This window comes from Fusarium odoratissimum, assembly GCF_000260195.1.
Source record: "Fusarium odoratissimum NRRL 54006 unplaced genomic scaffold supercont1.4, whole genome shotgun sequence".
Lineage (NCBI taxonomy): Eukaryota > Fungi > Ascomycota > Sordariomycetes > Hypocreales > Nectriaceae > Fusarium > Fusarium odoratissimum.
The window spans coordinates 916,167-940,566 of NW_022158690.1; the positions used below are offsets into that span (position 1 = coordinate 916,167).

The window sequence follows — 24,400 nt, forward strand, 5'->3', positions numbered from 1 at the left end:
GGTCAGTCTCACCGCCTTCCCTTTCTGACACGTTATTTCTCCCCAGAAATGGATCTTTTTACAGCCTTGCATCATCAGCACAGGCTCGTCGCGTTGCCATCACAACAACTTTTCAAGGATTCATCTTCCACATTAGATATAATGGCCGATACAGAAGAACAAATCGAAGCGGCGCCGGCCGTCGAGCAAGAAGGGCAGGACATGGCGGTAGCGACGACGAATACCGAGGTTGCAGCGCCAACCGGAAAGAAAGTCGTCAAGAAGATAATTCGCAAGAAGAAGCGACCTGCGCGCGCCCAAGTCGACCCCGATTTCGTCACATCAGAACCCCCGCCTCAGACCGGCACAATCTTCAACATTTGGTATAACAAGTGGTCTGGTGGTGATCGAGAAGACAAGTACCTATCGAAGACCAAGGCGAAGGGTCGCTGCAATGTTGCGAAGGACAGCGGATATACCAACGCCGACGCGATGCCTGGAAGCTACTTCTGTTTACGTTTTGCGCGCGGCGTTTGTCCCAAGGGTCAAGACTGCGAATTTCTTCATAGGCTACCTGGACCATACGATCACTTCAACCCCAATGTCGACTGCTTTGGACGCGACAAGTTTTCCGATTACCGAGACGACATGGGTGGTGTCGGAAGTTTTATGAGGCAGAACAGAACAGTGTATGTTGGAAGGATTCATGTTACAGACGATATCGAAGAGATTGTGGCGCGACACTTTGCAGAATGGGGCCCTGTCGAGCGCAGTAAGTTCCAATTCCACTATCCCAATTGACTTGTTGCTAACAATCATAGTTCGTGTTCTCAACACCCGAGGTGTCGCCTTTATCACATACGTCAACCAAGCCAATGCCGAATTTGCCAAAGAGGCCATGGCACATCAATCTCTCGACCACGAGGAAGTGCTCAACGTTCGCTGGGCAACAGCCGATCCCAACCCCATGGCGCAAGCTCGAGAAGCGCGCAAAATCGAGGAGCAAGCCGCTGAGGCTATTCGAAGAGCCCTTCCCGCAGAATTCGTCGCTGAAATCGAAGGCCGAGATCCCGAAGCGAGAAAGCGACGGAAGATCGAAAGCAGCTATGGTCTTGAGGGATACGAGGCGCCCGATGAAATCCACTTTGCCCGAGGCACTCAGGCAGTAAACCCCCTGGGTCGAGAAGGTTTTGAAGTTGAATATCAGGAACGGCCAATGATTGAAAACGGAGAGTCCGGCGAACCACCAGCTCAAGTTGAAGAGCAGCAGCCTCAGCCTCAACAAGAGACTGGTGGTATCTTCTCAGGCAGCACCCTCGCGGCTCTTAACAAGGCCAAGGTCTCGGTGGCATCGAAACCGAAAGCAGCGGCTACAACAGGACCTTTGGTGGCATACGGCAGTGACAGCGACAGCGATGATGAATAGGGACAAGGCGTTTTGATTGATTTTTAGAAATGCAAAGATATTTTGTATTACAATAATGATACCACAAGCAGCATACGATATCAGCTGTTGAAAATTCTAGAGTACAATGTCTCATGCCGTCCAATCCATAAATCCATAATAGGCACTGTTTGCCCAGCCTCTTCAACGGGAGTATTCCACTCTCGATCGATCATGTTGTCGATCAGCTTCTGTACTTGCTGCCCAGCCAAAACCTTTTGCGCCTGGTAGGGACCAAAGACACTTGCTCTCACCGCAGCAGATATCAACGCCTTGACATGACTCAGCATGAAGACATATGCTGTCTGTCGCAAACCCAGTCCTACAAGCGCGCATATCGCTCCAAACAGCGGCGCCAGATGCGCAGAGACAAGAGGCACTTCTTTCTGACTTTCACGTCTTAAAAATGCTGCAAATTCCCTCAACGGACGCCCATCAACATCTGGACAGCTGGCACGGAACGACCGCTCCCAGATTCCTAGTAGTGCACGACCCTGTGCAACGCTCGCACGTCGACCAACAGTACAAATGATAGCAGCGTCGAGCTGATCATCTAACTGAGGAAGAGAATCCGGGTCGCGGTGCGCGGCTAGGACAAAGGGTAGTGTTGTCGCGGCGAACGATGAAAGCGATGAAGGAAGAAAGGAGGCAAACGATGCCGAGGCACGCGGTTCGTGAGCAAGATAAGACTCGAGACCACTGCTAAAAGCAAATGAGCCTAATGGAAGTGCCGAGTCTGAGAGAAGAAGTAGAAAATGAGTTGTCGAGGCTAGATGAGCTATGAGTCGTGAGTTATGGTCCTTATCTATGGGTTGAGATGAGTCTTACGCTCTGTAGCCATAGACAGGGGTGGCGAAGGTAGGACTTTGTCAAGACGCGCTTTAGCATCCTGAAGACGCTTTTCTAAATAAAAAATCTCATCTTGAATAACATTGGCCGTATCTGGGGTCAGGATTTGTGAAGGCATCATGAGTTTAGATATTTTTAGAGGTTAAGTTGAGCATCAAAATAGCTCGTTCAGAGATAAGACCATCGAGGTTTAAAATAACTACTTATCAAAACCATGACAACCATCATCATGTAAATCCAACAATAAGAATTCCTTCGAGGAAAACCCCTTAAACTCCACGCGAATGCCAATCCAATTCAGTCTTTTTGACTGGATGACGAACAATTGTCAATAGTCAGGGTATTCCACCTCACTTACTCATATCACACCCAAGGTATCCATCGTATGTACATTATCATTCTCAAGGTCGAACATTCTCCTTATCATATGCTTTTCTTCCACGCGCTCGTTTCTTCTCCGCCATTCTTTGTTCAATTCTTGCAATCGCAGCAGCTCTACGCTCAGGCGGCAACACACTCTTTGGCGCGTTGGCCATTAATGTGCTGTTGTTGGGATCTGGGCCCCCTACACGCGCATAGTGGTCGTGTAGTAAGTCGATTCTTTCTTCAGGTTTCTCGCCAGATGTAATGCGCTTCGAGCGAGCGATCGACTTGGCCAGTGCGGGCAGGTCAGGCGCGGCGATGTCATCCAAGCCAGTTCGGCCGGGAGTCGCACCCCCATTCTCAATTCGCTTGGTGATTTCTTCGCCAAGATATGCTCTATTTCTTGGTGATCGCGGAACGAATGGCTGCCATCTAGGCCGGCCAATGTCTGGCTTATCACCCAGACTTGACGATATTGGCTTTGACGTGCCGATATCCGATTTGGTGACCTTTGGCACAGCGTCTTCGTGAAACTTTTGGCGTAATGAGGGCACGTTTGGGTCTGTCGCCTTGAGCTCCATGGTGTCATTTCCAAGCTCGGTCAAGTCAAAGCTTCGTCGTTCCATATTATGCCTTCGATTCTTGGTGCTGTCATCTACATCGACGTTTCTGGGCTTTGAGGCCTCGTCTGCCAGACGCCCTGCGTCTGTCTGAACATGCCAGCTCTTAGGCCGAGCAGCGTTGTCGTTCTGCTCAAGAGCATAATTGTCCCCAGTCTTGAGGATCCTGATTTCCTTCTTGAGCTCCGCAATCTTAGTGTGCGCCCGTTCTAAAACTCCATTGGTGTCCGCATTGTGGGCTTGAGTTTCATTACGATAGGCTTCGAATTCTTGCTTTAGCTGTCGTAGCTCCTCATCCTTCTTCCTATTTTCTTCCCTTGCTTCACGAAGCTGGGCGCGTAGTTCTTGTGCTCGTGAACCTTCGCGCACCGATTCGTTTTCGGGTTTTTCTTGTGTACTCTTCGTTTCGTTCATTGCCTCAGCCTGGGTAGCACGCTTCTCAGCCGCTCTGAGCTGACTTTTTAGAGAAGATATCTGCTCACGAAGTTCGCCAACTTCCTTGACTTGCATTCGGGCTCGCCTCAGTTCGCGCTGTGTCTCGATAAGGGTTTTCTGCGTCCTGGGTGATGTCGCTTGTCGTCGCTTGCGGTCTTTGGGATCGGCATCGTCTTCCCGCTCTCGAAGGAACTCCTCAAGTTGGTCTTCAAGCTCTTGGACGCGTGTTCGATACTGCACAGCCAGGGCTGTTTGCTTCGTGAGTGTCGATAAAAGCTCGGAACTGACTTCGTCTGATCTGTCTACTCGCTTCGATGCAATCTTGGAAGCACCTTCGGCGATCTGCCTTTCCATCTCGATTACTTTTTGCTGTTCTTCCTTGAGCTTAACTGCGAGTTCAATTGCCTCAGCATCCTTTTGTTTGGCATACGATTTCGCCAGTTGCTTATACTTGAGGAGCTTCTCCATTTCGGCTTTCGCGTCTTCGTGGTATTTCTCAAATTCCTCCTTCCAATATCTGCCCGACTGCGAGTGAGGCTCGTTAAGATCAACCGTAATGTCGTGTGTGCAGTAGTCCTCGTCATCAGCTTCTTCCCACTCATCTGAAGAGTCGCCCTGGTCTTGCTGTGCTGTGTTCTTCTGATTTACCGATTTGGAAGCCTTTTCCAAAGCGTCGTTTAATCGTGTGCGTTGGCGCGTTTCTGGCTCTTTGCTGAGATTGTTATTCTTCTTGACGTCTTGTCCAAAAGATACGCGTTTTCGTCTCGTAGTTCCAGTACCTGGGGTCAAAAGAATTCCTTGCGGTCGAGGCGGGGTTCGAGACATTTGATCTGTCTTGTCGTTTCTGTCTTTTGCTACTGCTTTTGTAGTTTGGTTGGTAGGTCGCGCTGGAGTTCCAAACAATGCACTCTTGAACGCTCTAGCAGCGAAAACAGGCGCGGGGGTGTCAGGTTGGTCAATTTGCGTGGTGTCTAGTAAACGAAGTCAATTATTTCACCTGCTATCATGTCTAAGTGCATACATACCTCCATCATTGACCGGTTCTGGCGCGTTCTCGCCGCGTCTCAACATCCAACCCAACATCTTGCGGCACGTTGCGCGTAGGCGTGAATGCGAAATGTCAAACGCCCGATTAAAGGAGGGAAGTCCTTCGCATAAGCGATCATAAACGATGAAGTAGTAACATTTATCCTCCTCGTCGATCGTGTTGTGTTGTTGACCGTCTAATTGTGGCAGGATAGGATTGGACAAAATTCGTTGATGTCAATGTTGACTTTCGTTTTCAATGTTTACTTCCACCTGTCGCAGATCAAAGACGCCAAACCCTGGCGCCCCTGTCCCACCAGGGCCTTCCACCCAATGAGAACTGCGCTAGTGCGAAAATAGAGGGGGCCATTCAGCTAATGCAAGATATCAGTCTCTCTGCAGCTACTCTGTACATTGCAAGCTATCATAACTTAGAACCATATTACCATGAACAGGAGGAGCATTGCTGAGACAATACTTAGACTTGAACCTAGGAGCAACTGTCATCATATGAAGAGCTCGCTATTCCTTATTTTCTTCCGGGTCATTCAAGGTTGGAGTTACATCTAGTCCGCTGCACGACCTGTAGGGACGCCAGGTGGCCCAGGCGGCAGCTCCAATGGAGCACTCAAGCAATTAAGTTGAGGTGGCCACCGCAAGAGCCGCAGCGGACCCCTCATCAGCCCTGTGGCCGCGTGTAATTCGATGAAACGACACCGCCTTTGTGAATGGGTGTCGCCAATTGAGTTGGCAGCCATGGATGCCAGGTATCGAGAACTAAAGATGGAAACATGGATATTGAAGAGTCTTGAGACGAGGGAATTCAGGAGATATAGAATAAGTATTACTCTTTTTTTAGATGATTATTTCATATAAATGCAGCCTAATCTTAGACCTAAGACTTAGAGTAGTAAGTTTGAGCTTATGATAATATTTAGATAAAATAATCAGAACATTAGAATACCATGGACCTGAGCATCTCGAGGTCGAGATGGTAGGTAGGGGCCACTCTTTTTCTCGCATCCCCTAGAAACTAACTACCTACCCCGCTGTCCCGACGTCAGAAGGTGATTTGTCTTCCTCTCCTACTTATCTTTATCCATACCTTGGATATCCTTATAAATTCCTTAATACAACATCATTTATCATTTCAGTATCGCCGTCATGGCCTCTTCCCTGTAGAAGTCGCAGCTTTTGCTGTGACTTCTTCTTTGTGCAAACATGGCGGGGAAGCAATCTGGGGTATGGAACACACCCTCGGGTCTCAAGAATAACAACAAAAATGAGTCAAGTTTCCCGGGCTTGCTACCTGCTGCGAGCCCGGAGGTCACCAACAAAATTGAATATGAAGAGCTACAACAGAACGAACTACTGGCCCTTGAGGCTATTTACAGCGACGACTTCGTCATGCATACCGAGACTCAAAACGCCTGGAAGGTACCTTAAAGAACCCTTATCATCGAGATCCATCATCTGGGCGACTTTGAAGCTCACGACCTATAGAAGTCAGAACCACATTTTGATATCCGGATAAAAGCATCATCGGATGAAGACTTTGCTTGTACGCTGGGTTTTGTCATGACTGCAACTTACCCAAAGTCACCTCCTCTTATCACGTTGAAGAACTACGACCTCAAGGAAGTTACGACGTTCAAGATCCAGAAGTACCTAGAGACGAAGCCCAAGTTATTCGCACAGGATGCACAAGAAATGATCGATCAAATCGTCGAAGGAGTACGGGATATCCTCGAGGATGCTGCGCAAGCGAAGGCAAACGGGAAGCATCTACCTTCTCTCGAAGAAGAACGAGAGCGGCACGAAGCTTCCATGGCGAAGCTAGCAGAAGAGAAGAAAGAAGAAGAAGCCCGAAAGAAAATAGAAGCCATGCAAGAAGAAGAGCGTATTATGGCCGAGATGCTCCAACAGCAGATTGATCGACAGAAACAGAAGGCTAAGGAGTCAAAGCGTCGTAACGGCGGCAATACGCCCCAGCAATCTTCGACAAGCTTAGAGACAGAAGAAATCATCGAGTTCGAGCAATTATGTAACGCTACGGATCAGTCGGGAAATACCCTCGTCTTCAAGTCTGTTACAAGCAAACGTCACCTTCGGCAGGGACCTGTATCCACCGTTTACGAAGTCCGACCTGTGTTGATCAATGGGCAAGGCAACCTGCCTATGGCACTGAAGCAGACTGTTATCCGTACCACAAATAAGGACACGAAAGAGTTCAAGCTTCAGCTACAAAGTCTCGAGTCTCGTCTTCAGGATCTCAAGTCTGTTAAGCGAGTTCATCATCGTCATCTTGTTGAAGTTTTGGGCTTCAAGGTCCAGGCCGGACTTTCTACTGATCCTGCTGTCTCGAATGTGTGCACTGTGAACGTCTTGTCTCCCTTGGCAGAAAAGAATTCTCTGGAGGAGTTCTTGGAGCTTGCAGGGCGGATTGAGAATATTGGCAGAGTGCGTTCCTGGACGCGGGATCTGCTAGATGCGCTCAATTTCCTTCACAACAAAAATATTGCACATCAAGATATTCACCCAGGGAACATTCTCCTGTTCCGAGAGCCGAATGGGCAAACCGTCCCCAAGATCTCTGATGCCTGGTATCAGAGGGAAATTCACTCTATCACTTCGAACAAACCTGGTCTTCCGGGATTGAACACTGCCAAGTCTGCCTACTGGCTGCCCCCTGAGATTGCCGGTGCATCTAAGCCCTCGTATACATTCAAGACAGATATTTGGGATTTCGGCGTTGTGTTCATTCAGATGATCTTTGGCCTTGACGCGCTACGAACATACTCATCGCCCAAGAATCTTATGGAATCGGTCACTTTGTCCCATTCGCTGCATGAGTTAGTCAACAGGTTCTTCAAGGAAGATAAGCAAAAACGGCCTCGAGCTTTTGAGCTTGGATCCAGCGAATTTTTAGCCACAGATGCTCCAGTTCTTTTCCAAGACTCTCCTGCAGTTCCGTCTACAAGCTCTTCGGTGTCCACACAAAACCTTCCGGCAAAACCTCGACATGAGTTTACTACTCATCGAGGTCCCGCGCTGTCACGGTACACAGAAGACTTCATTGAGGAAGCCAGGCTAGGAAAGGGCGGTTTCGGAGAGGTGGTTAAGGCGAGGATGAAGCTGGACGGCCAGATTTACGCCATCAAGAAAATCAAACCACGTTCCCAAGCTAATCTTACAGAGATTCTAAAGGAGGTAAGGCTTTTGTCTCAGCTTAACCATCCTGCGGTTGTCCGATACAATACCGCATGGGTTGAAGAAGCTCCTGATCAAGCCGAAACTGAAGATGATACATCAACTGGTTACTTTACCGAAGAGAACACTCAAGGAACTGGGTCTGCTGGGATTGACATTGAGTTCGCTACCAGTACAGGAGGGCTTGATTTCATCTCATCCAATGCCAACGTCGATTATGGATTCGAAGACTCTGAAGACTCTGAAGATGACTCTGATGAAGACGAGACAGAAGATGAGGATGATACAGAAGATGAGATGTCTATTCACAGAGTTTCGTCGCCAGATAAAGAAAGAAACGCCATGTTCCAGCGACGAGCTCGATATCAACGTTCATACAGAACCATGTTGTACATATCGATGGAGTATTGTGAGAAACGAGTGAGTCACGCAGTCTAGTAACATCTCCAATACGCATTTGCTCACCATTGCCAGACCCTTCGAGATCTGATCGCAAGGAATCTTTACAAGAATACTCCTGAAATTTGGCGACTGTTTTCTCAGATTCTGGAAGGTTTGGCTCATATCCATGGGCTTAGCATCGTCCACCGTGATTTGAAGCCGGAAAATATCTTCATTACTAGCGACTCTGATGGTATTGACAATGTGAAGATTGGTGATTTTGGACTTGCCACCAGCGGACAATTCTCACTGGAAAAGGCGAACGGAAACACTCTGGAGACAGACGATATGACGAGAAGCATCGGTACTGCATATTACTCCGCCCCTGAAGTCAGGTCGACGGTCAACGGCATATATAGCACGAAGGTCGATGTAAGTGGATCAAATCCGGACGTTGCCTTGTTACGCTAACGAAATCAGATGTATTCACTCGGCATCATTTTCTTCGAGATGTGTTATCTACCTATGATGGGTATGCAAAAGGCCGATGTCCTTGGTCAGCTTAGGCGGCCGAAACCAGTGTTGCCATCGGACTTTAAGCCTACGGACAAAGCTCAGGCAGAAATCATATTGTCTCTGGTCAACCATAACCCCAAGGAGAGGCCCTCAAGTACTGACCTTCTCAACAACGAAGAGCTGCCTATTCAAATAGAGAGTGTGAGAGGTAGACAGACTCTTGCTATACTTGCAAACCCAAGCTCGCCATACTACCACAAGACGCTTTCGTGGCTATTTTCGAAGCGTATGGACCCTGTTGAGGATTACGCTTGGGATATGTCTGCGAGGTCATTGAGTCCACAGGAGCTGCTCAATCAAGTACTGGTCAAGCAAGAGCTTGTTTCGATCTTCCGCCGCCATGGCGCTTTGGAACCCCCTCGAAGCAGCATATATCCACGGACATCACATTATGGAGATAATGCTGTCCAGCTTTTGACCCCGAGAGGCAAAGTGGTGCAGCTGCCCTATGATCTCACACTGGGAAACGCAAGGATGATGGCGTATTTTGATCCAGTAGTTGAACGATCTTTTACCTTTGGCAACGTTTTCCGCGACAAGAACGATGGAGGCCACCCACTCATGTTTGGAGAAGCTGATTTCGACATTGTCACCACTGACGCCCTGGACTTTGCTTTGAATGAAGCAGAGGTTCTCAAAGTGATGGATGAGATTGTCCACACATTTCCCTCCTTGTCCACAACTCCTATGTGTTTCCATCTGGGACACTCAGATCTTTTACAACTTGTCTTCGAGTATTGTGGGATAAGCCCTGCAAGTCGACGTGCAGCGGCAGATGTGTTGAGTAAGCTGAACATTCACAATTTTAACTGGCAGAAGATTAGGGTCGAGCTGCGGTCACCAACTGTAGGTGTTTCGGCTATAAGCGTGGACGAATTGCAGAAATTCGACTTCAGAGGTAAGTGAGGTACAGTGACATATATGAAGCTTCAGAGCTAATATCGAATAGACACTCCAAACAAGACATTCTCCAAATTAAAAACCCTTTTTGAGGGCAGCAATATGTACCAGCGAGCTTCTCCGACAATCGCGCATCTCAAGGAAGTCATTGAGTATTGCAAGCGCCTGGGTGTAGGAACAAAGATCTATATCAATCCTTTGAACAGCTTGAAAGAAGCCTTTTACACGGGCGGCATCATCTTTTCATGCATCTACGATAAAAAGGTCAAGGATGTTTTTGCTGCTGGCGGTAGGTATGATCAACTTATCAGAGAATTCCGACCTAGGGCTGGTGGCCAAGTCCGGGAGAAACATGCAGTTGGATTCAGTTTGGCATGGGAGCGATTGGCAAAGATCCCCAAAGCCGGGGGGCGATCGTTCTTGAAGAAATCCGAGGACGAATCAAGCGGAATTTTTAACTCTCGACGAGTAAGTCATTCACATGACCATATGCGCAACACTTACTGATACATGCGACAGTGTGATTGTTTGATAGCTAGCTTCAACGCTGCTGTGTCGAGATCTTTAGGTGCCGAGATACTTCAAACGCTCTGGGCACACAGCATCAGCGCTGAGCTGGCCAAGGATGCCAGATCTCCCGAAGACTTGTTATCGAAACACCGAGAAGAAGAATATTCTTGGCTCATCATCATCAAACAGGATGCAATGTTGAAGATCAAAAGCTTGGGCCGAAAGGATGTGCCTGATGCAGATATACCAACAACACAACTGCTTTCTTGGCTTCGTAACGAGATTCGAGAACGCGATTCAAAAACAGTGGTGAAACTTCGCGGCAACAGCTCTGCAGATACCAATGGCTCGGGCGAGAAGGAAGAGCAGGAGGTTCGTGTGCTGGTGGCACAAACACGGAGCAAAAAGTTCAACCGTAGAACGGTTGTGGAACAAGCTCAAAGCAGTGCCAGCAGCTTGGTTCAGTCTTTCCTAGATGGACCTATTTTGGCCATCGAGACCACAGATCAGGTCATGGACCTAATCCGCGGAACCTGCCTCTCAGAGGTTGAGGGCTGGCGACAAGTCGAGCAGTCGGTGACGAATACGGAGAGGAAGTATATCCGTGAGATCCATGACGAGTTGGATAACCTGAGGTTTAAGTATCAGAAGAAAAACGACGGGTCGCGGCACGCATTCCTGTACAACTTTCGATCGGGTAACTGCGTGTATTACGATCTTGGGGCCTAATAAACTTAGGGTTCTGATATCATAAATTCTAATAATATTTACAAAACTTCTAAAGATTATAACAAGTCTATAAAATTTATACTAAAGCTTGGCTACATATACTAAACTAGATCTAGATTTGGGAAACTCTTGAAGATATTTACACAGTTTAGATAAGAGACTTAAGGGATATCCTCATCATTCTTATACCCAAAAGGTAGTTTAATGGAGACACAATAAGCAACGCAGTTGGCCCTCCTCAATCCTGCATATTGTTTTGACATGAATCTCACTCGAAACACTGATGATACAATGCGCTGACGCTGAATCAGCCCAAAGACGCATATACCCTAAAGCAGCGGCCGGAGCGTTTGTCGATCAGGTACAAGTATATTCAAGACAAAGAAATGAAAAAGGGGCACGTTCCAATTCCATAGCCATGGCATGTTGATCACCTGTTTCTCCCTATCTCATGCACTTTACAGTACATCAAATGGCTGTAAAGGACGGGAATGCAGACGGGCAGGGCTGGAGCGGGCGGGAACGGATACGTACCTAAGCGTGATCTTGGGGTGGGGCCGTGCTTAAGGGAGGTGTGGGGTCAAGGGACCGACGTCAGTTTTTCCCGCCAAAGGGAAAGGGCAGCAGGCACGAGACGAGGGGCAAACCAAGGCAGGAGCCAGAGCCAGGAGACTGGAGCCAGAACCAGGTGGCAGGTGCAACTTGCAAGTGGTCACCAGCCGGGGCTTAGAGTGGATTTCCTTCCTTCCATTTCATGCTCCGGTCTCCGGATGGCGGCGGCAAGGCCGAAGTGAATGACTCTCTACTCTTTACCTACTTCATTGAATACCTCAGGTAATTAATTTACTAAGCTTTTTCCTCTTCTTTTTACCTTAATCTCTGTTGCTTTTTGAATGAGGATAGAAGGAAAAGACAAAAAAAGGTTCATCAATTTTTTTTCTATCTCTTATTATTATTCTTTGACCTCTTTTCCGCATTCGTCTTTACTGGGCGTTCCGAACCTCAAACGCGTCTGCTATCAAGGTTGCCTCATTGTTAAACGATAAGCAAACAACAAATAAACACTCCTCCCCCCGTTGTCAACACAAAAAGAGGCGATATCCAAACAAAATTTGCCAACGAAGCAAAGCAAAGCAAAGCAAAGCGAAGCGAAGCGGCTGCGGCTTCTTCTAAATCCAAACACCACCTTGCTCAACTTTTGCGCGTCCAATCGCCGAAGCCGCCCCTCCTCGACCGCCCTTTCCGTACAGCACAGCACAGCGCAGGCAGTCAACAACTCCCTTTCGCCGCTGGCGCTGGCCTGACTTATTAAGCCCGGCCCATCTCGTCAACTCGCAACAACCAACTACCTCACCCACTCCTCAACTTTCGGTCCTTTCAAACACACGCTCGCTTGGAGGATTCTCGTCGTTGGACGGACGGAATAGCGCACCTAATTAGTTATCGATAGTCAGTCATCATGGCGCAAAAGAGACTTATGCAGGAACTGCAACCCCTCCAGAAGGAGAAATGGGTCAACATCGAGGTATGTCGTTTGGTACCATGGAACAAGCATCGTCTAACATGATCGTCTTCAAGACCGATGACTCGAACCTTCTACTCTGGAAGATCGGCCTCTGGGTTGTTAACCCCGATAGTGTCTGGCACGGAGCCTACCTCAAGGCCGAGATGAAGTTTCCAAATGATTATCCTTACCAGCCGCCCAGCTTCAAATTTCTGACTAAGAACATCTGTCACCCCAACGTTTACACCGACGGCAATCTCTGCATTTCCATCCTCCACAAGCCAGGCGAAGACGAGCAGTCAGGCGAGCTGGCCAGCGAGCGTTGGAATGTTCTCCACGGTGTCGAATCGGTCCTGCGATCCGTTCTACTCCTCCTCGACGATCCCGAAATCAACTCACCCGCAAATGTCGATGCTAGCGTCCTCTATCGTGATAACAAGACCGAGTATAACAAGCGAGCAAAGGACATCGTTGATAAGTCTCAGAAGGATATCCCGCCAGGGTCAAGGATGCCCACTCCCTCCGAGCTCGCACCTGCGCCACAAAAGCCAATTGATGATGATGCCGACTTCTGGAATATGACAGACGAAGAGGAAGACTTTGGCGGCAGCGATAGCGACGAGGACATGGAAGACTTTGATGATGACGACGAGGATGATGATGATGTCAGAGACCAGAAGTAGACGTCCCCAGGAGGCCATGCATTTCTCAGCGTGGCCAGGACGAGTGATGGGTTGGCCACTTTTCATGCCTCTGCCTTCTACACCATTTCGCGGTATCCTCTTTCATCTACAGTACTATCGACATAGCGAGGTGATTTTATTTCATTTTTAAGGCGTTCAAGATGCGCATTACTCAGACTGGGACGGGCATTGCAAGCATCGAGCGATACGGACATTGAGGGAATGCAGGCAGACCGGTTGTCTCTGTTTTATACGTGCTGTTTACATGGAGCAAGGGTGTATTTATCAGGCGTGCTTTCTATAGACAGAATATACAACTTACAAAGATTCGCTTGGTGCCATAGTGAGGAACATCTGTCGATAGTATTCCGTACTTGTCCTACCTAATTGGAGAGAAAGCGGACACTCGCACAAGACATCTTTAGTGCTGATATTGATAAAGAACCCGCTCGACGGCATGCTCTACCTTGTCCTGACTAGGCTACATGAGCAAAACCCAAAACTCCATGCGCTCAAATGCTATTCTAATAATCATGCTATGTAAGCCAGCGACCCCTTCATCGAATGGCACGCCCTCTTCACCTGCAGAACAAAAAAAGAAGAATGTAACATCTTACAAGCAAGCGTCGGTATTCGTGAACTTTTATCTCTCGGAGCCACCTAAGGTTTCTCATCTGGGATGTCCATGTCCATCAAATTGGTTGGCTCCGCTCGCGTAGACGAGTTCCTGGACAATGACATAAAAGGAGGCGGCCTAGCCTTCTCTTGCATCTCCGGGCTTCGAGGCTCCTCCGCAGCAAACGCAGTGTTGGTGTCTAAGTAGTCGGCTGTTACTGTGCTCGGTGTCATGGTAGCTGATGTCGGCTCTGTCGGAGCTGTTGAATCTTGAGTACGGCCTATTAGTGAATCTGGGATGTGGCCTTCCATATCAGTGAAACTATAGACGTAATCCGTCATTTCAGTACCAACTCTTTCGTCGTCATCAGGGAGGAAAGGGTTGTCAAATCCGTTCCTATCATCGTCACTGCCGATTGAGGCGCGATTACTGTCCATTGAACCACCGCTATCAGACCGATGCTTTCTCTTAGAAGGCGAGAAGGACGAATGAGGCGAAAGAGACGAGCTGGACTCAAAGTTTCCCGTCTGCTTGGACTCATTGACTGTGGATTCTTCCTTAGATAACTCTTGACGGAAAGCTTTATTTTCCACCTTGATGAATCGTTCCAGTTGGGATGATAGATGGTCTTTGGGCGTTCCAAGGGCGTCTTCCGTTGCATATATCAGCAGTGGTTTCTTGGTATCCTTCCAGATATCGACCAATACTATGTCGATAGTTGTTTTCTGCAATTGTGTTAACAAGAACAACCTCCTCTGCTTCAATCAATGTCAAGTTCTCTTACCTCCGCTCTAACGGCCTGGTCTCCATAAGGGGTATAAGCCAGCCTCCACCATTGATCCCTTGGTTTGGTCTCCACGTCACTAAGGTCTATGAGATCTGCTTCCTCCCGTTGGCAGACATATAAGACGCTGGGTGATGCAACTAATCCGCGGAGGAGATACCTTTTGCAGGACATGGGTTTCGGACGACTTGGCTTATCCGGTACTGTAAGGAGTCTCCCCAACGCTCGCTGTTTGGCTGTGATCTGCTCGAGTTCTACATCAAGGCCTAGAGCCATTTTAGCCACGGGCACTGAAGCCTTTCAAAGCCTAGACTTACCTTTCATTTTTGTCTCAAGGTCCACAAGCAAACTCTCAGAATAGTCGATCACATCTGTGACCTTCTGAGATTCCAGATACACGTTGTCGTCCACATCTGGAGGAGCAGTGCGGTAGTCAGGGTACTTATCAATATCGAATCCCGACTTCTCCAAAGTCTTGAATCGGAGGAAGCTTTCCAGGTAACTCCTGTATCCCTCCCACTGATCGATCGCTTTTTTCAAAACTGCACCCTTGTCATTAGTTGCGTCACCCCAAGTGCCCGCTAAGCTAACAAGCTGTTCTTTCTTGTCCAGAATACGTTTCGTTTGTTCCTTTGTTTGGCACCACCCGTGCTGGATCCGACGTGCCTCGTCTTTCCGGTTCATGAGGTATCTTTCTGGGTAGAATTCCAAGGGAATCTCGAACGAATCGCTTGGCCCGTCACCAGTGGTGTCTAACACTAAAACATCGCCCATCTTTTTGAAAAATGCCATCTTCGATCCATCGTGTATTTTATCCAAACCCACGGTATCACTCCACATGACGTGGTCAAGTGCCTCGTACAGAGTTTTGATGTAGCTGTACTCATGTTGGAAGTGCTCTATCTCGAGAAGGCCAAAGCTTGCGACTTCTTCTTCATCATCTCCGTAGAACATCGACACTCCAGCAACTTGCATCATTGGCTGAGCAACATCAGGGTATCTTTTGCCGAGCATCTCATAGAATTGTTTCTCCATGCCCTGCTTGTCGGAATCCGCCAAAATATCTGCCAGAGCAGATATCGAGCCATAACTACGCTCGGTAGAGTCAAGAAATGCCATCAATCGGTGTACTTCGTCCTCAAATGCACTGCCGCTCTTGTGCACACTGGGGTCTGAGCTGCCTTCTTCAGCCATCTTTGCCAAAACCTCCGGTGATAGAATGATCTGTCCTCGCCACCAGTCATTATTACAGCCGTATGTGGTAGCAGGCGATCCAATGCCGAGGAGTATGTTCCGTGCAAGAGGAATTTCATGCAGAATTGTGAGAAGCCCGCCGAGGCTGTGTTCGCCACCTTGCGCACTGCTGATTACCAACATCGCGGGCGCGCCTGGAGCTCTCTTTCGCTTTGACGGTGTAAATTCATTCACGGAGCTTTCCTTCATAGGATCAGACTGGACAATGGCCCAATCGGCCGCCACATATGTTTCGCGGTTTGCAGGACCAAAATGCGGAGGCGGTGGCTCCGAAGTTCCTATAATACCGGACTCGTGATGTGACACCGGTAGTCCAGCTTCTTGTGCTGACGCACGAATAGCTCGTTGCATGTCATCATCCTCTTGGGCTTGGCTCTCTGGGACGCCTGTATGTGTCCTGGTCAGCGCATATTCATGGGGGTGACCAAGAGAGTTACCGGGCACATGTGCCGCAGTCCAGTCCACCATCGTACCCAAGGGAGATCGATTGTTTGATCGTGAAGGAGGTCTCGAAGGAGCGCCGTACGCGTGTGACTCTGACGGGGGGGTGACGCCCTGAATGATGTTGTGATCGGAAGACTCGACATGGAAGGCTATGGGGTCAGTTGACGTCCGGAGGGAAGCGTAACAGTGTACTGACAGATACCAGTCGTATTGTCGCTACCGTCTCGATCTGCGGTGAACATAGAATCGTCCCAAAGCTGTTTATATTTTGTTCGAAACTGCAATACGATCAGCATGTGCTGGGAATTGGCCTTGAACATGTTCGTACGCCATCCTGGTTTTCGTAGTATTGGCTGACAACAGAGTCGGGTTTCCAGTTACTTTGCTGTCAAGTAGGTATACGTCAGTCGCAAAGCTCACTTTGAGGGGTCCGCCCGATGCTAACCTTCAGAGCTTGAATAACCAGCTCACGATCGTCCACAGGGTCGAGACCTGTGAATTCTATCACTTGTCCTATCGCCTCCTGTTGTGAAGTCTCCATGGCTGGGGCTGGAAAATCAATCGTCCTCTGTGAGTTCCAACAAGCTCAGTCTATCGATCGGACACTCCTCCCACCATGAAGGGGGCCAAAGAGCTTATTTCGATAGGTGTTACCCGATAAAGATAGGATGAAGCAAACAATAGTATGGACTATTTTCTCCACGCTGATGTTGATAGTGATGACTATGTTTTCGACGAAACACGCTTGCCGAATGTTTGTTGTATTGAATAAATGGCGATCTAAGCGATGAGCTTCCGCAGTGTACAGTTGCGCTGGATTGCAGTGGAGGGGTACGTACTGAGAGAGATAAGATAAGAAATTTCTTGGCATGGACTTACACGTGCCAGCCTCCAACTCTTGGGCAACTCGAGGTAATCAACCTTACCTGGTAAGATACCAAAGGTAGATACGCTAGAACTGCTTCTATTTGTTCATGTGGAAAATGATGAACTGAACGGCATTGTTAATTCTAGATTTGTCAAATGTTCGTGATTGCTTTGACAATAGCTCCACGAAGCAAATATGTCATACGTAACCTACCTCCAACAATCACCCATGAGCAACCTACTAGTCAAGCTTCAAGTATAGATGCTGAAGCAGCTACTGCATAGATATGACATATGGAACTACTAACATTTAAAGTGACTGTGCAATGAAGCTGCTGAATATTTCCCCTCGAGTTACCGCAAAGTCATACAGCACGCGAACAGTTATATGAGACCCAGATGGTCAAGGTTCCCTTAGAGGCAGGCATAGTGCTAGACCTCAACCTTAAAACATCGGGTTTTAGATAATCCCAAAAGGCGAGTTAGCCAAAGAAGCTATCAACACATATTGGAATTGTTAGAGCATCTCATCCATGTGTAAAGTAATCGGAATGCCTCGTTCAGAGGTTAGAAGGTTCTAGAAGCTTCGACCATGGACCAGGGTTGCCGGGAATAACTGCAGCTTACAACGGGGAAACGCAATCCGCAAGTCACAGTAACAACTTCGATTCACGACAGATTTGTGCAATGTCTCACAGAGCACCAAGATGGTAAAAACATCATAGAATGGGTACACAGTCATACAAGTCATTCAGACAACCCCATAACCAGGCTCTATCATAGATCCGCTCAAGCTTCCAGCAACCATCTTAAGCTCCAAGTTGGGGCTCTTGAACTGGATTTATGGCGTCTGGGGCGTCGTCTCCACCACGGCTAGGTATCGTCATAGGTCAATTATCCCTGTCAAGTTGTCAGGTATCGACAGATTGAGCCCGACACGAGGACGAGAGAGCATGACCCTTGATGGCGTAGTTTTGCGGAATTGACTTTAGAGAATGTGTTACAAAGAGGATTCTGCAAAGAGAGCATTCCCACTTACTTCCAAGTAGTATACTTCCTAGGTAGACAATACAGTCGAACAAAGAACAGACGACAGCGGCAGATGTATAGGTACTTCTCGTTGTTCGAGAGATATCCATCGATCGACTCGACGTCACCCCCACCCTGGTAGACTGGAGGTCAGCCAGCCTCTATTCCATATCAAGTTCCTTTCACATTGCGGTGTCTTTTCCCCCCTACACTTTAGAAGCTTCCACAAGGTCCCATGCCCCAGTATTTCCCAGCGGTGGCTTCTGGAGATTGTCACGGTAGCATGGCGTAGTGCTTTCTCGACCTTGACTCTGAAGCGTCACTGGACTGATCTTTTAATCCTCACCTGCGGATTCCCACTCATCTTTTGTAAACTCACTCTTGCACTAAAACATCCCCTCTCTTTCTTTAACCTCACATCACATCACATCACCTCATTCAACCTAGAACGAAACCTCTTCTCATCATACGAAGCGCACTTTTGGTGTTTGTCTTTCACTGTTTCAACAAACAATCAACAATAAGCAATTCTTGGCATTGCCATCCATTTCTTGTTGTTCTCTTTCTATCGAACCTATTTGGCTCGCCAAAATCTAACCATATCGCACACCTAAATAATCTTGAGAAACACAACTTTTAACACGCGCGATCATGGTCAAGGAAACGAAGCTCTACGACACCCTCAACGTCAAGCCTGAGGCAACTCAGGACGAGATCAAGAAGGGATACAAGTAAGTACACACCATCTATACGGAGCTGCGGAGGCGCAATACACGATACCATTTTTTCACCAGGTTCTTGCTTTTGTAAATGCACAAGCAAATCATGATTTTTATTTGGCGAATTGACGAAAGAGATTCTCTTCGCTGAAATATGAACCACCGCGCATTCCGCCTAGCATCACGATCTGGCGAACACCGCTAACCACACCACCTACAGGAAAGCAGCCTTGAAATGGCACCCAGACAAGAACAAGGATAGCCCCGATGCGGCTGAAAAGTTCAAAGAATGCTCACAAGCATACGAAATTCTTTCCGATCCCGAGAAACGAAAGATATATGATCAGTACGGCCTCGAGTTCCTACTCCGCGGCGGTACCGCACAGCCCGAAGGTGGTGCCGGTGGAAATCCCTTCGCCGCTGGAGGCATGCCTGGCGGATTCGAAGGTTTCAACTTCCAAGGTGGTATGCCCGGTGGAGGCGGCACCCGAACCTTCCACTTCAATACCGGCAGCGGTGCTGGCGGCTTTGGCTTCAGCAACCCCGAAGATATCTTTGCCGAATTCATGCGTAACGGATCTGCTGGTGGTATGCACGGTGGCGACGAAGACGACATCGCTGGCATGTTTGGCGGATTTGGCGGTGCTGGTCCTCGAAGCCGCAGTTCACGCACACGCTCAGGCTTCGAGCCTCGACCTAGAGAAGCTACTCCTGAAGTTACCACAGTCGAGCGACCTCTGCCCCTAACGCTTGAAGAGCTCTTCAACGGTGTGACCAAGAAGATGAAGATTAAGCGCAAGACTTACGATGAGACCGGAAAGAGAGTCCAGACCGACCAGATCCTTGAAGTCCCTATCAAACCGGGCCTGAAGAAGGGTTCCAAGATCAAGTTCAACGGAGTCGGTGATCAAGTAGAGGGAGGCCGCCAAGATCTTCACTTTATTGTCGAAGAGGTAAGCACACCGTGTCATAATTCTGCCTACGAAATGATAACTAACAAACCTACAGAAGGAACATCCTCTCTACAAGCGCGAGGATAACGATCTTGTCCATGTGGTAACCCTTGATCTCAAGGAGGCCTTGACCGGCTGGCGAAGGACAGTGACAACAATCGACGGCCGGCAGCTCAACCTCGAGAAGGGAGGCCCTACTCAGCCCAACAGCGAGGAACGGTATCCTGGCCTGGGTATGCCCATCTCTAAGAAGCCTGGCCAGCGAGGCGACTTCGTCATCAAGTACAAGATCAACTTCCCAGCAAGTTTGACTGCCGATCAGAAGCAGAAGCTCAGGGAGATTCTGTAAAGGCGCGCCGTCGCCGGACCTATCTGCAACTCTTACCGGATACTAGACGTTTGCTCGGGAAATCTTCCAACCTCAGCAGCATCGGAATTCGGTTAGGAAGATTGCACTACATTCAAATGGTGTTTTGGCGTTTGGGGTTCTAATGAATAATGAAAAAGAGTGGAAGTTCGATGGCACAAGCCTTAGCATGGAAGACCAGGCTTGGTTGCCCAAAGTACACAAGCGACAGGAGAATGATAGGAAGTTGATTAGCATATGGCTTTTTGATATCCATTTGACGGCTGTTCTAATTGATGTCTTGGTAGAAACGATGTCATATATACTATAGTAGCTGTCTCTAATAGTACGACAGATTCAAGATTGAAAGAAGAGTTGCCGAAATGAAGAACATTCCATATGAGGTAAAAACAACTCATCTGGTACGATCGCGATTTGGGAGGGTAAATACTCTTGTATCTCTTAATATGGAATGTTACAAATCCCGCAACTGGTAGAGGAGAGGAGCCGTGTATGACGAGGGTGTTTATTGGAGGTCCACCACCGTTGAAGAGTGACACTGTTTACATGGACCATGCATGTTGATAGACGGGCTATCGGTTCGAACTCTCCGAAGCCTGAAAAGCCATGTCTTTGTACTCACTTACATATGCTTATGCGAGGTCATCACTGTAGGTCTAGTGCATACTGAGCATAATCCATGATTGTCAGAGGCTCAAAGAGCAAAGTCGCTGATGCGGGCCGGTGGACTGGAAGAAAACGGGTCCCTCTTTTTTAGTGTCATGTCCTAACAGGGATTCATAGTGCTTTGATGACGACACTGGGCGGTTCCTAGTCGGACCTTACCTTGGCTGAATGGAGGGGGAGGGGCATTTGATTCGATTTGATGTTGATTTTGGGTTGACTTACGAGGGGTTTGTTTTGTCTGACTTCCACGTGTTGACGATCGACAGTTCTATGAAGAACAAGCCGTTTTTTCCTTTGGCTCAGCGAGCATATCGAGAAGCATTTTATCAGTACAAATAGCTCTTCTAGCTGTTTAATTTACTATATTAGCTTAAGGATATTTGGAAACCCCTCCCTGCTGTACCTAAGTTACCTTGAGACAGCTATTCATGAACGCGGGGTTTCTTGTCGAATCTTACACATGAGGTGCAGATGCATATCAAACAACCTGTAGAGTTCATTGCAAAACAACCCGGGCAACCCCCGGCATCACCCAGTCGCACTTGCATATTCCCATTGCAGCATATTGCAGCTACGGGCAGTCGTAGTTGCAATGGCAGGTGAAGTTCCCGTTACAGTTCAAATGCCCCTGCTCCGTTGAACCAAGGCACGTCCTCCATAAAACCTCCGTTCCCCCACAGTAGCTCCGTCGCTGTCTCTTCTTCCTTACACCTCCATCTATTCCTTGCTCCACCTGATTTTCCACAAGGTTCTTCTGTTCTTCTCTTCTTCATACATCCAATTCCTCTTTCGAACTCGTCTTTGCCTCTTCTCTGGAGCTTTCTTCACCCCAATCCGCCAAAATGCCCGAGGTATGTTGCTCATGCAATCTCGATCTTATTCGCGCTTACACTGACAATTTCTAGATCAACACCCTCCTGTTCGATTGCGACAACACCCTCGTCCTCTCTGAGGAGCTTGCCTTCGAGGCTTGCGCGGGTCTCATTAACGAGATCTGCGAGGCTCGTCAAGTCGAGATGCGCTTCACTGGCGAGACCCTCATCAAGGAGTTCGTCGGTCAGAACTTCCGCGGCATGCTCACCACCCTCCAGAAGAACTACAACATCGAGATCTCACCCGAGGACATGGAGACCTATGTTCGAAAAGAGGAGGACGCCGTCATTGCCAAGCTCAAGGAATCTCTCCGACCTTGCGTTGGTGTTGATGAGCAGCTCGAGAGGCTTGCCGCTTCTGGCAAGTACACTATGTCCGTGGTTTCTTCTTCTGCCCTCCGCCGTGTCCGTGCCTCCATCGAGAAGGTCGGTCAGGACAAGTACTTCCAGGGCGATGTTGTCTTCTCTGCCGCCACAAGTCTCGAGAAGCCCACCAGCAAGCCTGATCCCGCTATCTACCTCCACGCTCTAGAGAAACTTGGCAAGAAGGCCGAGGAGGCTGTCGCTATTGAGGACAGCAAGAGCGGCACCCTTAGCGGTACTCGTGCCGGTATCAAGGTCATTGGTTATGTTGGCCCTTATGCTGAGGACAAGCAGCCCGAGATGGAGAATACTTTGAGGGATGCTGGTGCCGTTGTCATCATGCGACACTGGTCCGAGTTCCCTGCTGCTCTGCAGAAGATTGAGGCTGGTGAGGTCTAAAGAAACGAGCTTTGTTATTGAAATTGCTTTGAGGAATACCCAAAATACATATCAGTCAAATAGCGAAAGAGATGGAGCAAATAACCTAGATCAATTGAACTAATAAACTTTACGAACCCTCTGCCCTGTCATGGTAACCATTTGAGACAATGTTGAGACTGAGACACAATACAGCTTATTGTCTCAGACACAGGTCGTATTGTCTCATGATTGATTTGTTGATCCCGAATATATATTCTATATGAACTGCATCATTTTCGCCAGTCCATTAAAAAGCTGTTGACACTCTGTAGAGTGGCCCGGCTGGGATTGGCGCCCGGGTAAGCTGTCATGATGACACCCAATCTCGACTTTATGAACGTCTTTGTAAATGAGACGTCTTCTGTTGATTTTCTGATGTTCCCGCCGTCATCAAATAGGTAGCATGATATCGCGAGAGCTACGCCGACTGACAGATCTCGCCCTGATTCGCATGCGACTATGATTTGTTGCTGATTAGGCTCTGTGGCTGAGGCAAGATATTTAGCAGCAAAGTCGCATATTTCAGGTAGAGAAGTGCGAAGGTTGCGACTAGCCAGCTTGTTTTTGCCAAGGCCGGCCTGCATGTAAGTCTTGGATTTTATCCAGTTATCTTTTGGTGTGGTGTCTTGAGTTACGACAATGCGACACTCCGAGGGGTTGGCGGGAAGTGGTAAAGGGCAAACTGAAAGGTGTGGTGTCAGCTTTATCTGTGTTCCTTCGTCCTTCTTGCTAACAGCATGGTCGCTGACTAGTCTGGAGATCAGATCTGGCAGTTCAGCCTCTGGCGTCTTGAGAAGCTCATCAATATTCTCCCAAAACAAAGGCGCTGTAAGATCATGCGCCCACATCTCAGTATCGTCAGCCGCACCTTGTATATATCCTCCCTCGTCCATCTCGCTGCCTACAACTCGGCGACTAGCCGTGCAGCAGATGACGGGGCGGAAGTCGTCAAATATGGAGGATGTGTCTTCGACAGAAGGAAGAGATGAGTCTGGGGTTACCCAGAATGGGCGGAGTGGTTTTGTCAGACATGTTGGAAGATTGAGATTGAGTGCCTTGAAGGAAGCAACGAATCCAGGGATGAGTGCGCATATTTGGGAGTGCGTTGTTGCGGGGAGATGAGCTGGCAGATAGAGATTTGCTGAGGATGGGTTTGAGGGGAGAAGAGTGAGGTTGAGGATTGTGCACCAGATAGGAATCGTCGATGAAAGGGCATCAGGCATCCCTATATAAGTCAGTCGCCACTTTATCTGAGGCTCTGGTTGTCATGAGAGAGAACATACGCTTTCCACGGCGAGTAGAGTCGACGATTATGATACTATTAACATGTTAGATCTCAGATAACAGGAAGATAAGTAGGTCTCTATACGTACCCATCATTATTCTCAATAAGCTCAACCAGATGCAAGTTCAACCTCCTAGTGCTAAATTTCCACGCCCTCTCATGACCATCCGTACTCTTAAAATACGCACTTGCACCTTTACGCTCAGGCGGAATATACCAACTCCCACAACGTTCATTAGCCACAAGTGGTCGCGGACTATATGCTTGAGACACTAGGTCCACAAAGGTTGCATCGGTTTGGATGCTAGTCAGACGGTTGTGGATTGTAAGTGTGGTGCGTTTGAAAGACGCCATGAGTTGGGACATGGAGAGTTGTTCATTTTGAGGGAGGATCAGATCGGAGAAGCGGGGTTCTGGCATGTTGGCTATACAGGAAGAAGATATTTTATATGAGGTTGGCTTGAGCTTTTACGTAGTGAGAAGCATTGAAAGGTCAAAACCGGCTTTGTAACGTGGGTATATAAGGTGTGGTGTTGAGTTTTTGGTGGAGCT

At 48.3% G+C, this 24,400-nt stretch overlaps 9 protein-coding genes across 18 annotated transcripts; 5 read left to right on the top strand and 4 right to left on the bottom strand.

Moving 5' to 3' along the window:
* Positions 1–72: 72 nt before the first annotated feature.
* FOIG_03462 (pre-mRNA-splicing factor CWC2) lies at positions 73–2,087 on the top strand. Its single transcript, XM_031201330.1, has 2 exons — positions 73–751; positions 801–2,087. Exons 1-2 carry the CDS (start codon positions 142–144, stop codon positions 1,403–1,405), a joined length of 1,215 nt encoding a protein of 404 aa, XP_031068854.1. The 5' UTR covers positions 73–141; the 3' UTR covers positions 1,406–2,087.
* On the bottom strand, positions 1,486–2,390 carry FOIG_03463 (urease accessory protein; the record flags this gene model as incomplete). The annotated part of the gene is made up of 2 exons (XM_031201331.1): positions 1,486–2,201; positions 2,252–2,390. 2 exons carry the CDS (start codon positions 2,388–2,390, stop codon positions 1,486–1,488), a joined length of 855 nt encoding a protein of 284 aa, XP_031068855.1.
* Positions 2,391–2,673: 283 nt separating this feature from the next.
* Positions 2,674–4,773, bottom strand: FOIG_03464 (uncharacterized protein; the record flags this gene model as incomplete). The annotated part of the gene is made up of 2 exons (XM_031201332.1): positions 2,674–4,661; positions 4,716–4,773. 2 exons carry the CDS (start codon positions 4,771–4,773, stop codon positions 2,674–2,676), a joined length of 2,046 nt encoding a protein of 681 aa, XP_031068856.1.
* Positions 4,774–5,757: 984 nt separating this feature from the next.
* FOIG_03465 (PEK/GCN2 protein kinase) lies at positions 5,758–11,463 on the top strand. 3 transcript variants are annotated; one of them, XM_031201333.1, is made up of 6 exons: positions 5,758–6,153; positions 6,220–8,346; positions 8,401–8,739; positions 8,788–9,781; positions 9,833–10,251; positions 10,303–11,463. In XM_031201333.1, exons 1-6 carry the CDS (start codon positions 5,938–5,940, stop codon positions 11,020–11,022), a joined length of 4,815 nt encoding a protein of 1,604 aa, XP_031068857.1. In that variant the 5' UTR covers positions 5,758–5,937; the 3' UTR covers positions 11,023–11,463. The 3 variants fall into 3 exon arrangements, with proteins under 3 accessions (XP_031068857.1, XP_031068859.1, XP_031068858.1); XM_031201334.1 differs by having other exon boundaries at positions 5,764–6,153; positions 6,223–8,346; positions 10,303–11,229; XM_031201335.1 differs by having other exon boundaries at positions 5,758–8,346; positions 10,303–11,229.
* Positions 11,464–11,772: 309 nt separating this feature from the next.
* Positions 11,773–14,511, top strand: FOIG_03466 (ubiquitin-conjugating enzyme E2 R). Its single transcript, XM_031201336.1, has 2 exons — positions 11,773–12,547; positions 12,601–14,511. Exons 1-2 carry the CDS (start codon positions 12,482–12,484, stop codon positions 13,207–13,209), a joined length of 675 nt encoding a protein of 224 aa, XP_031068860.1. The 5' UTR covers positions 11,773–12,481; the 3' UTR covers positions 13,210–14,511.
* Positions 13,473–17,113, bottom strand: FOIG_03467 (uncharacterized protein). Of its 8 annotated transcripts, XM_031201341.1 has the most exons (8): positions 16,753–17,080; positions 16,636–16,692; positions 16,504–16,585; positions 16,337–16,456; positions 14,927–16,249; positions 14,610–14,875; positions 13,827–14,550; positions 13,553–13,733 (listed from the first exon to the last, which is right to left on the bottom strand). In XM_031201341.1, the coding sequence occupies exons 1-7, from the start codon at positions 16,846–16,848 to the stop codon at positions 13,870–13,872; spliced, it is 2,625 nt and encodes an 874-aa protein (XP_031068865.1). In that variant the 5' UTR covers positions 16,849–17,080; the 3' UTR covers positions 13,553–13,733; positions 13,827–13,869. The 8 variants fall into 8 exon arrangements, with proteins under 8 accessions (XP_031068864.1, XP_031068863.1, XP_031068861.1 ...); XM_031201340.1 differs by having other exon boundaries at positions 13,473–14,550; positions 16,753–17,113; XM_031201339.1 differs by having other exon boundaries at positions 13,473–14,550; positions 16,301–16,456; positions 16,753–17,113.
* Positions 17,114–18,343: 1,230 nt separating this feature from the next.
* FOIG_03468 (DnaJ like subfamily B member 4) lies at positions 18,344–21,088 on the top strand. The gene is made up of 3 exons (XM_031201345.1): positions 18,344–18,934; positions 19,143–19,875; positions 19,931–21,088. Exons 1-3 carry the CDS (start codon positions 18,855–18,857, stop codon positions 20,222–20,224), a joined length of 1,107 nt encoding a protein of 368 aa, XP_031068869.1. The 5' UTR covers positions 18,344–18,854; the 3' UTR covers positions 20,225–21,088.
* Positions 21,089–21,426: 338 nt separating this feature from the next.
* On the top strand, positions 21,427–23,788 carry FOIG_03469 (phosphoglycolate phosphatase). Its single transcript, XM_031201346.1, has 2 exons — positions 21,427–21,759; positions 21,814–23,788. The coding sequence occupies exons 1-2, from the start codon at positions 21,751–21,753 to the stop codon at positions 22,540–22,542; spliced, it is 738 nt and encodes a 245-aa protein (XP_031068870.1). The 5' UTR covers positions 21,427–21,750; the 3' UTR covers positions 22,543–23,788.
* FOIG_03470 (uncharacterized protein) lies at positions 22,700–24,392 on the bottom strand. Its single transcript, XM_031201347.1, has 3 exons — positions 23,937–24,392; positions 23,847–23,881; positions 22,700–23,788 (listed from the first exon to the last, which is right to left on the bottom strand). Exons 1-3 carry the CDS (start codon positions 24,266–24,268, stop codon positions 22,794–22,796), a joined length of 1,362 nt encoding a protein of 453 aa, XP_031068871.1. The 5' UTR covers positions 24,269–24,392; the 3' UTR covers positions 22,700–22,793.
* Between the last annotated feature and the right edge of the window lie 8 nt (positions 24,393–24,400).

Bases quoted from the DNA above. Each gene is read 5' to 3' on its own strand.
- FOIG_03462 (XM_031201330.1), top strand. From the start codon at position 142: ATGGCCGATACAGAAGAACAAATCGAAGCGGCGCCGGCCGTCGAGCAA. The intron at 752-800 runs GTAAGTTCCAAT...TAACAATCATAG, and splicing joins ATGGGGCCCTGTCGAGCGCA to TTCGTGTTCTCAACACCCGA.
- FOIG_03465 (XM_031201333.1), top strand. From the start codon at position 5,938: ATGGCGGGGAAGCAATCTGGGGTATGGAACACACCCTCGGGTCTCAAG. The intron at 6,154-6,219 runs GTACCTTAAAGA...CACGACCTATAG, and splicing joins AGACTCAAAACGCCTGGAAG to AAGTCAGAACCACATTTTGA. The intron at 8,740-8,787 runs GTAAGTGGATCA...TAACGAAATCAG, and splicing joins TATATAGCACGAAGGTCGAT to ATGTATTCACTCGGCATCAT.
- FOIG_03466 (XM_031201336.1), top strand. From the start codon at position 12,482: ATGGCGCAAAAGAGACTTATGCAGGAACTGCAACCCCTCCAGAAGGAG. The intron at 12,548-12,600 runs GTATGTCGTTTG...ATCGTCTTCAAG, and splicing joins AGAAATGGGTCAACATCGAG to ACCGATGACTCGAACCTTCT.
- FOIG_03467 (XM_031201337.1), bottom strand. From the start codon at position 16,848: ATGGAGACTTCACAACAGGAGGCGATAGGACAAGTGATAGAATTCACA. The intron at 16,457-16,503 runs GTCAGTACACTG...CTGACCCCATAG, and splicing joins CGACAATACGACTGGTATCT to CCTTCCATGTCGAGTCTTCC. The intron at 14,876-14,926 runs GTAAGTCTAGGC...AAATGGCTCTAG, and splicing joins CCTTGAGACAAAAATGAAAG to GCCTTGATGTAGAACTCGAG.
- FOIG_03468 (XM_031201345.1), top strand. From the start codon at position 18,855: ATGGTCAAGGAAACGAAGCTCTACGACACCCTCAACGTCAAGCCTGAG. The intron at 18,935-19,142 runs GTAAGTACACAC...CACCACCTACAG, and splicing joins GAGATCAAGAAGGGATACAA to GAAAGCAGCCTTGAAATGGC. The intron at 19,876-19,930 runs GTAAGCACACCG...ACAAACCTACAG, and splicing joins TTCACTTTATTGTCGAAGAG to AAGGAACATCCTCTCTACAA.
- FOIG_03470 (XM_031201347.1), bottom strand. From the start codon at position 24,268: ATGCCAGAACCCCGCTTCTCCGATCTGATCCTCCCTCAAAATGAACAA. The intron at 23,882-23,936 runs GTACGTATAGAG...ACATGTTAATAG, and splicing joins CTTATTGAGAATAATGATGG to TATCATAATCGTCGACTCTA. The intron at 23,789-23,846 runs GTATGTTCTCTC...TGACTTATATAG, and splicing joins CTCTACTCGCCGTGGAAAGC to GGATGCCTGATGCCCTTTCA.